Genomic DNA, 11,930 nt, shown 5'->3' on the forward strand with positions numbered 1-11,930 from the left:
TCTAAATTATATATATAATATATACTATATATTATATATATTAGAATATATTATGTATATTTTAATATGTTTATATGTATATAATAAATAATAATTTATTCCTTCTTTTTTTTTTTTTTTCTTTTCTTATATGCTTTATTTTATTCTTGTTTACAAAAATTAGGGACCAACTATATTATGAATTATGGCACCTGAATCGTAAATGAAAAATAAAAAGAAATGTAATTGAACTAATTTTTATTATATAAGGGGAATAGCATTAAAAAAAATTAAAAACATATAGATAATTATATATATATATATATATTTATATTTATTTATTTATTCCTATTTGGATGTACATTTTAATATAAACATAGTATTCTAATTTATGTTATAATATTATTTATTTTATTATTTTTTTTAAATAAAAAAATAATAATTAACATATGTACATAGGAGAAAGTCATAAAAATGGTGTTGTATATTATCGGTTTAGGTTTAGGGGATGAAAAAGATATAACAATAAAAGGTAAAGAATTAATCGAAAAGTCAGATGTAGTGTATCTAGAAACGTATACATCCATTTTATTTGTATCTAAAGATGTATTAGAAGAAACATATAAAAAAAGTATAGAGGAGGTTGATCGTGATTTTGCGGAAGAAAATTGTGATAAAATATTAGACGAAGCAAAAAACAAAAAGGTTTCTTTTCTTGTAGTTGGGGATCCTTTATGTGCTACTACTCATCACGATATAATTTTAAGAGCAAAGAAAAAAAATATTGACGTAGAAATTATACATAATACATCCATAATTTCAGCAATAGGAGAATGTGGTATGCAGTTGTATAATTTTGGTCCAATCGTTTCTATTCCATATTTTGAAGATAACTATAAACCTACTAGTTATTATGATAAAATTTATATAAACCTAAAAAATAATTTCCATACTTTATGTCTCTTAGATATTAAAGTGAAAGAAAGAACCGTAGAAAATATTATGAGAAATAAAAAAATATATGAACCTCCAAGATTTATGACGATTAATGATTCGATTGAACAACTTTTATATTGTGAACATATACATAAAAAAAATATAATAACAAAGAATACATTAGGAATAGCTATAATCCAAATAGGAACAGATAATCAACAAATTATATCTGGAGATTTATTAACATTAAAAGACATATCATATAATAAACCTTTACATTCTTTGATTATATGTGCACCTACATTACATGATATTGAAAAGGAATATTTTGATCTTTACCTCTACAATAATATGAAAAAATAAAGAGAAAAGTATATCTATGTGTCGAATGAAATATTATGCACATGAATATATAAATAAATAAATAAATAAATATATATGTATATATATATATATATATATAATCTCCTTATATTTTATTTTTTTGTGGACCAATAATACGATGTAGTTACATTAACCTTTTTTTTTAATAACTCAAAAGTTTTTAAATATATATTTATTTAATTTAATTTTATTTTTTTAATCTTTTTAATATTTTTTATTTGTTTTTGTACCTTCATTTTGAATAACCTTATTAAAAAGAAAACATAAATATATAATATTAACATAATATATAAATAAATAAATAAATATATATATATATATATATATATATTTAAATATTTGTATGTATTGTTTCAAATCGATACTATGATAATGTCCTTGTATTCTCTTCTCACATTGTCGCTCGTTTCCTTCATTTTGTATATCCAACTTTTAACATGCTTGTATGTAGAAGATACCCTAAAAATTTCCCTTATGAATATAAAATCGGGGGATTACATAAAGCTGTGTTGTGATATCTTTTGCTCATTTTATAAATATGATATATTTAAGAAGACATTTTTTTTTTTAAAAAAAGAGAATAATATAACGTTATATAATTGTTATGGCATTATAAAAATTTATTATTCTAAGAAATATTTATTTTATTTCTCTACATATATAAATGTGGAGCAAAATAATATTATTGAAATTATCGATTCTTTTGATAAGGTAAAAATTTCGAGATATGTTTTTTTCACCCCTCTTTTTGAATATATTACTACAAAAAAAAATAATATGGTTTATTATATTCCTTTTGGGTATTATAAATTCGAGAAATTAAAAAATAAAATGTTAAATGACAAAAAGACACATAATAATAATAATAATAAGAAGAAGAAGAAGAAGAAGAAGAAGAAGAAGAACACATCTTTAATAAATAATCAGAAGCTTTATTATACATATGAACAACATACAAATCAAATTAATAAATTAAAACAGGATATATTTAAACATAATAAATATAAACAAAATAGAAAAAATAATAAGTACATAACAGTCAGAAAATATACAAAATACACAACATTTAGAAATAATTGTTTTGCATATATCATTCCATTATTTTTATATTATACTAAAAGTATGAATTTTAAAAAATGCATACCTCAACATATTAAATATAATATCCTTACAAGTAAGAATAATAATAACAATAATAATAATAATAATAATAATAATAATAATTTTTATTATTATTGCTGCTATTTTTTTTATTATACCAAGAAGATGCATTATATATTGTCTTTGGGACACAAAAAATTATTACTTCAAAAAATCATTTTTAATAAATGTAAAATATTTCAACATATAAATAAACAAAATGAGAAAAATAAATTAATATTATATATGTATGACAATATAATATCTCATAATAATACCTTGAAAAAAAAAAAAGAATATAACAATTTTGTGGAAGAAGAAATTTATAAATTCTTACAAATATTACTCTTTAGTAATTCTTATAATAAGCCCCATATTTTATATTCAAAAGATATGGAAATAATAACATCACATACGGTAAAAAAGAATAATAGAAAGGATATAAAAAATTATAACGAGAATAAAAGAATCAAAATAATAGTTAATTCATCAAATTATAAATATGAAAAAACACAATCCATATTATTTTTATTAATGTGTCTCCTCTTTATGTTCTTTTTTCTATTATTTATTTATGTAATTATAAGGAAAAAACAAAATAAGAAGAATGGACAAAATAAAGAAATCAACAAAAATACATATAACGAGAAAAAGTTTAAAAGACTAGCTGAAATACATGTAGAATATAAAAAAAAAATACAAACAAATCTTGGATCTAAAATAAAAGATATTACGAATCGTGATTTAATAAAATTAATAACATATAATAAAGCAGAAACTATTGTCGTATGTCAACCATAAGGGGAAATAAAATATAAATTATCATATATATATATATATATATATATATATATATATGTACATTTTTATTATAATAGTTATTTATATTAATTTTATTTTTTATAATCTTCTACATTATATTACATTTATATAATATATATATAAATAATATTTATATAATTTTTTTTGGAAAAATTGCGACGTATATTATTTAATTCATATTGCATTAGTACAAAATATATAATATAAATAATAATTTATGTCGTTATATATATATTGATGATAATAGTTTTTCTTTGTTACATAAAAATTTAAATCATACATATATATAATATATATATATATATATAATACATATATTTATATATATATATATTATGTTATATATATAATTATAATTATGATATTTTATATATCAAATTTTTTATTTTATATTTTATGATTTATATTTTTTTTTTCTGTTGTTTTTTTTATTTTTTATTTTATATTTATTATTTTTTTTTTTAATTTTTTTGTTTCTTGTTGTAAAAAGGAAATACATTATATTATTTTATATAACGCGAACAAATATATATTTTATAAAAAATATAATGTCGTGTCATACTTCAAAGAAAATATTTTATTTATAAAAATGACTTAATAATATGTAAAGACTATACATATAAAAAAAATAATATGATATAACAAAATTTATATTATACGAAAAAAAAAAAATAAATATATATATATATAAATATAATTATATATATATATAATATGTATTTTAGAAAAATATAACATATATATAATATATATATATATATATATTTATTTATTTATTTATTTATTCATATATATTTATTTTTTCCTTTTCTGTGATGGATTGCAGTTCTGTTTTTAAAAATGATCGATACTTTTGAAATAACAAAATTGTGTTTTTCTGAACACATGAGCAGTCACCTAATTAAAATGGGATCTTATAATATTTTATGTGACGTACCTTTAGATAAGAATGAAATATTAGAAATTCGTGAGACCATACCAAAGGAGATTAATAAAACCAATGTTATTTTGGATAATAATAATAATAATGATGAATATTCGTCTTATAATTCTGACAATAGACATAAGGATGGATACATAAATATCAGTAATTTAGAAGATTCTCCATGTTTATCAAAAAAATTATTATTAAACATAAGTTATATTCCTATGAAGATTCATATTATATTAATTTCTTGTGTAGAAGGTTTTATGGGTTTACCAATATTATGTAAATATTTAGATTTTAGAGATACGCACATAATATGTACAAAACCTGTATTTACCTTTTCCATGTGTGCTGTGGAATGTTTACAAAAACAAGAGAATTATATACCTGAATGGGATGATGAAAAGATCAACATAAAAAATATGGATACCTCCCAAATAAAGAATGAAGATTATTTTCATACAAAATGGAATTTTAAAAATTCCTTACATCTATTATCTTATAAAGAAAATGTTTCATTTAAACAGCATGATGAAATATTAAATATCACTCTATGTAGTAGTGGCCACTCATTAGGGAGTTCAAATTTTTTTATATCAACAGATTATTTGAATATATTTATTATAAATAAAAGTTCTTATAATATTAAAAGACATACTTCTTCTTTTGATTCAAGTATGTTAAATAAATGTAATTTCGTTATATTCACTTCATTTTTATTATCCAAACAGTTACAATATTATGTAGACCAAACAGGTCCTCATTATAATAGCACAAGCTGTTCTCAACAAAATAAGGTGAATATTAATCATAATGAAACTAATAGTAATAATAACAAAACATGTGATAATAATAATAATAACAAAACATGTGATAATAGTAATAATAACAAAACATGTGATAATAGTAATAATAACAAAACATGTGATAATAGTAATAATAACAATCCATGTGATAATAATAATAATAACAATCTTATTTATAGCAACGATGAGGCCGCGTTTTCTCCCAAATCATCCAACACAACACAGGCACATAATATGAAACGATTAATAGTACAGAAAATACAATTACATATAGAAAAATCATACAAAGATAGCTTAAACAAAATATGCTCACTTGTATTAAAAACAATAAAAAATAAAGGATGCGTATTAATACCCGTTGATTTACATTATCTATATTTTATAGAGCTAATTGAATTAATTGGAGTTATTATAAGTAAACATCTACCAAAAGAACAGCAAGTGTTGATTTTTAGTGTTCTGTCAAACATTCAAGATGTCATACATCAATTAAATTTATGTGCTGAATGGGTCGAAGAATCACGTAAAAAAAAATGTAGTAAAATATTGAACCCTCAAGGTCCATTTTCTATAGATATTATGATTAAAAATAATAGATTGATTATAGGAAATAATATTAATGATATAACTAAACAATTTAGATATCCATGTGTTTGTTTTATACATGACTCTTCATTACGATTTTCTGAATCATCATTGTTATTAGAAAAATGGGCCAATGAACAAAATAATACATTAATATTAGTAGACCCTTTTTATGATCCTATAAAAGTACTATATCCTTTTAAAATATATGAAAAAAAAATAAATGTCCATTATTGTCCCCTTTCATGGGATCTTAATGAATTTCATATAAAAGATATAATTATGAGTAATACGAAAAATGTAAATGTTACAAAGGATACATCTGGTAAGAATATAAATAATAATATAAATAATAATATAAATAATAATATAAATAATAATATAAATAATAATATAAGTAATAATATAAATAATAATATAAATAATAATATAAGTAATAATAAAAGTAATAATAAAAGTAATAGTATTAATAATAATGATACACATGTGTGTGTTTATATCATGCCCGAAACATGCAAGCATATTTTTACCGATATATACGAAATGTCAAAAAACGAACTACCATTAACATATCAAAATGTTACAATTGAAAAACACAATAAAAATTATAATAATCATAATAACCACATAGACACAGATCAAGACACATTTCGCAATATTTTATTCATACAACCCTTTGAAAAAAAACAAATAGCATTCGATAAATTTGAAAATTTCAACCAAAAAATGATACCTGTACGTTTTTCTCCAGGAGAAACCAAAAAATTAGAAAGGATTCTCAAAAAAGTAGACGATTTTTTCTGTGCCAATATTAAAGCTCAATATACCTGCTCATTCATCGGGGACTATATAGATGAAGATCATATAGAAGAATTTAAAGTAGATGAACTAGAGGGGCAAAATAAATATGAAATAATAAACGATGAACAACATGATACTTCAAATGAACAACAAATTAAATTAATGGTGGGTTCTATAAATGTAGATGTACTTATAAGTAATTTATTACATTCTGGATATAATAAAAATGACATCCTGGTCGAGTATCAACAAAACCAAGAAAAAGACACTGACACAAATAATAACGTTATATGGTCCATTACAATCAACTCTATTAAATCCAAAATTATTTGTCACGATAAATATGATATTGAAGTCTGTACAAATAATATAGAATTTAGAGAGAAAGTTAAGAAGATACTTTACAAATTAGTAAACCATATAATAGAATGATAAAATGATGTATCTATGTATGTTTATTTTGTTTTTTTTTATATAAACATAAAATGAATAAATGAATAAATAAATGAATAAATAAATAAATAAATAAATAAATGAATAAATAAATATATATATATATATATGTATATGATTAACTTGTTTTTTTATTTGAATTCAAGAAAAAAAAAAAAAAATTTTATATATTTATATATAATTATTGACATATATATAATATTAACTTATTTATTTATTTATTTATTTTTATTTTTATTTTTATTTTTATTTTATTTTATTTTATTTTATTTTTTTATTTTTATTTTTATTTTTTTTTCTTTAAAATTTTCTCTTCCAATTTCTTTTGTCCGCATGAAAATTTCCCCATATCTGACCATGTAAACGCACACGCTTCAAATATCCAGGAGGGTGTTTTTCCATTTTGTCTTTTCGTTGTTTAAAATATAGATAATAATCTGGTGATATTTTTTGCACATCATTTATAGTACCATTTATCTTCAATAAATTATCTTGTGTTAAGGTAGCTAAATATTTTGTTTTAAAATATCCATTTTCATCAAAGGATTTCTGTGTTATATTTTTATTATTATAATATTGTGTAAATAAATGATCAGATTTAATTTTTAACAAACTTGTATCTTTATCTATTTCTATATTTATATTTGGTGCTACATATCCAGCTATATTTCTTTCATATTTTATATTATCTTCTATTAATTTGGTTACATTTGTTAAACAAATAGTTCCAATTTCTTGTATTATATACCTTTGATATATTTTTGCATTAATAAAAATATTTTTTAGTTTATCTAAATATTCTTCTTTTATTCCTGGCATTATTTCATTCCCATTAATCAAAACTATTTGTATAGAGCAAGCTTTTTTATTAATAAACTCGTTCTTTGTTATATTATTTATATCTGAATTTTCAAAAAAATTAACAAAATCACGAATTAAATAATTATTACATACAATAGTAGTAATGGGTTTTTTTTTGGCATTATATATTTCTTCAAATAAACTATTAGCATCTATAAAATTATAATCATTTTGATTAAAATCGTTTTTAAGGATTATATTATGAACTGAAAAATTGTGACTTTTTCTTTTCTTCATATGTTTTGTAAACCATTTCATATAATTATTAGAATTAAAAATTTCCTTTTTCTTTATTTCTGGAAACATAATAGTTCCCCCTCCATACAACACACTAAACAGAACTTCAAAATATTGTATATTATTAGTTGGTATACAAAAAAAAACATTATCATTTTTATTAAAGTTTAGTAATTTGTGCAAATTTTTTGATTGTTCATATAGAGAAGATAAATAAAATTGGATACTTCTATCACATTCGTTTTGTTTTGATAATTGGAAATGTATGCATGGATTATTTTTTTCTAATTCCTTTATATATATATCTTTTAATAATATATTATTATTATTATTATTATTATTATTATTATTACTATTATTGTTATCATTTTGTATATTATCTATTGATTTGTATTTTTCATCATGAGTATTTGTTTTCTCATCCATCATTGTAATTTCTTTCTTCTCTTCATATAAATACTTATTTCCAAAATTAATTCTCCCTTCTTTTAAATGGTCTAAATATTGTTCATGTGTTAACATATCAGGTTTGTCATATACAATTAAAAAAGGTATTTGTAAATTAAAGGATATTTCCTCTATATAATGTTTATAAAATGGATGACTTAATATTAAATCAATATTATTTTCTGATATATAAAAAGCATACTTTTCTTTTATTTGTTTACACTTTTTTATAGGACTAGGAATACAAATGTAATCATAATTATTTGTTAACACACAAAATTTTATAAGAACCTGAGAATAACATGGTGGAAATAAACAACCGATTTTTTTTTTTCTTATTCTATTTGTTCTTTTTGTTATTATGTTCTTTTTTTCTTCGTCTAAATTCTCTTTATCATTATTATATATATCATCATTTAATTTAAAATAATCATTTATATAATATAATAGTTTCTTGTTTATCATATGAACTTCATTAAAAAATTCAGCACAAGAAACATATACATTATTTGTGTATATGTTGAACGAGTTATTAACCGACATTTTAAATGTGCTAAAATTATTTCTTTTTATCATAAAGCGACATCTTGAAAATATATATCCTTGCATTTTTCTCCTTCCCCATAAAACAAAAATATACATAAATATATAAATATATAAATATATATAAATATATATATATGTGTGTGTGTATTTACTTTTTTATGTTTTGTTAAATTATTATTACTTTATAACTTAATTAAAATAAAAATTCTGAATTGTTCAGGTAAAATTTCATATTTTCAAATTATATTCCCCATTTTAATTATAAAGTATTATACATAATTTATTCAAAAAAAAAAAAAAAAAAAAAAATCTTAAAGTATGAGATTACAACTTAGAAATATTTCTTATATATATAAATGGAACTTAAGACATTTGATATGGATTAAAGTTATATGTAAATAGATTCTCATATACATATATATATATATATATATATTAATTTATTTATTTTATACTACTCAGATGAGAACAAATTATCAAGCAATATTCTTATGGAGGTATAAAATAATACATTTAATTATATGCCTCTTCGTATTTTTAAAATGTTATCATTTTAATTTTATATTATAACACTTTTATAGATAAATCACATTATTAAAAGGTAAAAATAAAATCAAGCTTCTACGAATAATACGATTCATTTAAGAAAAAAGACTTATAAATGGTCAAACGAATATAACATATATATATATATATATATATTAGTGGAATAATATAATTATAAATGTATAATACATAATTTATATAATTTATGTAATTTATACAATTTCATTGCTTTACTTTTATTTGTCCTAATAATACACAAAAAAATAAAATATAAATATATAATGTTATGATCATATTTATTCGAATATATTTTTGTTTTATACAACAAAAAATATATATTGTTCAAAATATTTTTCGAAGTTTCATATATTAAAAAAAATAATATATATATATATATATATATAATTATACTATGCTGAGATAATATAAAAAAAAAAAAAAAAAAAAATCTTTTTCCTTTTAAAGGCATTACTATTATATTTCTATACATACATATTATAAATATATATATAATATAATTATATATATGCATATATTAATATATGTATGGTAAATTTATTAAAGTGTCCTTTCAAATAATAAATTAATGTATGGATATTTTTTTCGAAAGTACAAATAAAAATATTTACTTTTATTATTATGTTATATTAGCATAGTGAAAATCTGAATAATTTATAATTATCTATGGGGTTATAACTTATATCATTTCTTAATATTTTTTTTGAATCTTTTAAAGATGCTTTTGTATATTAGTATATAAATATCGACAATATATAAATTATTAATTCAACAGAATATATTATATAATAATTATTTATTAACTTTTTTATTATTTAATTTGAGTTTTTTTTTTTTTTTTTTTTTTTTTATTTTAAGGTTAAATTATGTAATAATAATTTTTATAAATTTAAACACAAAAATAAAAATAAATAAAAATATATATACATATATATCTATATATATATATATATATATATATGTATGCATATATATTCTTTTTGAATACCTTAATTTTAAAATTGTAAAATATTACTTATAATATATATATATATATATATATATATATATATATACATCGATTGATTTACTTATTCATTTATTTATATTACTTATGGGTAGAAAGAAGAGGAAGTTAAATATCGATTTAAAACCCTTTTGTTACTACTGTGATAGAGAATTTGATGATGAGAAAATTCTTATACAACACCAGAAAGCGAAACATTTTAAATGTTTACATTGTAATAGAAAATTAGATATGGCAAATGGTTTAGTTGTTCATATGATGCAGGTACATAAAACTAATTTAAAGAGTGTTCCGAATGCCTTACCTAAAAGAAATGACCCAGAACTTGTAATAAGAGGTATGAATGGTGTACCTACAGATATTATTGAAGAAAATTTAATTAAATTAAAACAAAAATTAGGTGATAAAAATATTAAAAGACAACAGAGAGTTAATTGGGCACAAGTTACTATGGCACCTACTATGGAACAATTTTTAAAACAAGCACAAATGGGGAATTTTTCTTTTCCTGGTTTTAATTCACCTGTTTTACCTACAAATAATAATATATTAACAAATACATTAGATATAAATAATAAGAGTACATTACCGAATATACCTTTATATATACCTAATACTACTAGTAATATTAATAATATTAATAATTTACTTCAACAACCAATAGGTAATAATATCATATATCCACCAAAAAATTCAACCCTTCTTAATATGCCCATACCTCCTATAAATAAAAATAATATAAATAATCACGTTGTTACAAACCCCAATACATTCACCCCTTCTAATATTCCACCAAATATAGCACATAAATATAGTGCAAATATAAATTTATTACCAACAAATATAAATCAACATAATCCTATGTATATGCCTCCAGGATTATATCCACCACCTATCCCTCCTTTAAACCATCCCTCAATCCCTCCCACCCATATACCTTCCTCAACATACCCAACAAAAATGACACCTATACAACAAATGAGACCAAGTTCTAAATGGGACGTACTAGAACCAGCTGAAGGCGATCCCTCAACACTTAAACATAATAAGGAGGATAATACAGAGAATAAAAATGAAGAACCCCACAAAGATTCCTTAGATGATGATGTAAAACAGAATGAACAAAAAGATAACGAAGAAAAAAATCATACACAAAATTGTGAATAAAAAAAAAAAAATCAAAAAGAAAACAAAATCAATATATTCATAACTTTATACGATTCAAATATATTTTTAAATATATATTTGAACACATTCTACAGTTATATATATTTTATAATATATACATATATATATATATATATATATTATGTTATAAATTAATTTATAAACACTGAATTATTTTATTATACATAAATATTTTTATTTTTATTTTATTTTTTTTGGTACTTTTTAATTTTTTTTTTTTTTTTTTTTTTTTTTTTATATATACAAC

General features: G+C 19.9%; 5 protein-coding genes across 5 annotated transcripts; 4 read left to right on the forward strand and 1 right to left on the reverse strand.

Moving 5' to 3' along the window:
• Nucleotides 1–453: 453 nt before the first annotated feature.
• PRSY57_1008400 (diphthine synthase, putative) lies at nucleotides 454–1,278 on the forward strand (the record flags this gene model as incomplete). Its single annotated transcript, XM_012907673.1, has 1 exon — nucleotides 454–1,278. One exon carries the CDS (start codon nucleotides 454–456, stop codon nucleotides 1,276–1,278), a length of 825 nt encoding a protein of 274 aa, XP_012763127.1.
• A 393-nt stretch (nucleotides 1,279–1,671) lies between these two features.
• Nucleotides 1,672–3,240, forward strand: PRSY57_1008500 (putative membrane protein; the record flags this gene model as incomplete). The annotated part of the gene is made up of 1 exon (XM_012907674.2): nucleotides 1,672–3,240. The coding sequence occupies one exon, from the start codon at nucleotides 1,672–1,674 to the stop codon at nucleotides 3,238–3,240; it is 1,569 nt and encodes a 522-aa protein (XP_012763128.2).
• Nucleotides 3,241–4,101: 861 nt separating this feature from the next.
• Nucleotides 4,102–6,813, forward strand: PRSY57_1008600 (small subunit rRNA synthesis-associated protein, putative; the record flags this gene model as incomplete). Its single annotated transcript, XM_012907675.2, has 1 exon — nucleotides 4,102–6,813. One exon carries the CDS (start codon nucleotides 4,102–4,104, stop codon nucleotides 6,811–6,813), a length of 2,712 nt encoding a protein of 903 aa, XP_012763129.2.
• A 321-nt stretch (nucleotides 6,814–7,134) lies between these two features.
• PRSY57_1008700 (hypothetical protein) lies at nucleotides 7,135–8,955 on the reverse strand (the record flags this gene model as incomplete). Its single annotated transcript, XM_012907676.2, has 1 exon — nucleotides 7,135–8,955. The coding sequence occupies one exon, from the start codon at nucleotides 8,953–8,955 to the stop codon at nucleotides 7,135–7,137; it is 1,821 nt and encodes a 606-aa protein (XP_012763130.2).
• Nucleotides 8,956–10,582: 1,627 nt separating this feature from the next.
• PRSY57_1008800 (zinc finger protein, putative) lies at nucleotides 10,583–11,662 on the forward strand (the record flags this gene model as incomplete). Its single annotated transcript, XM_012907677.2, has 1 exon — nucleotides 10,583–11,662. One exon carries the CDS (start codon nucleotides 10,583–10,585, stop codon nucleotides 11,660–11,662), a length of 1,080 nt encoding a protein of 359 aa, XP_012763131.2.
• Between the last annotated feature and the right edge of the window lie 268 nt (nucleotides 11,663–11,930).

The sequence above is a fragment of the Plasmodium reichenowi genome, chromosome 10 (assembly GCF_001601855.1).
Source record: "Plasmodium reichenowi strain SY57 chromosome 10, whole genome shotgun sequence".
Classification (NCBI taxonomy): Eukaryota; Apicomplexa; class Aconoidasida; order Haemosporida; family Plasmodiidae; genus Plasmodium; species Plasmodium reichenowi.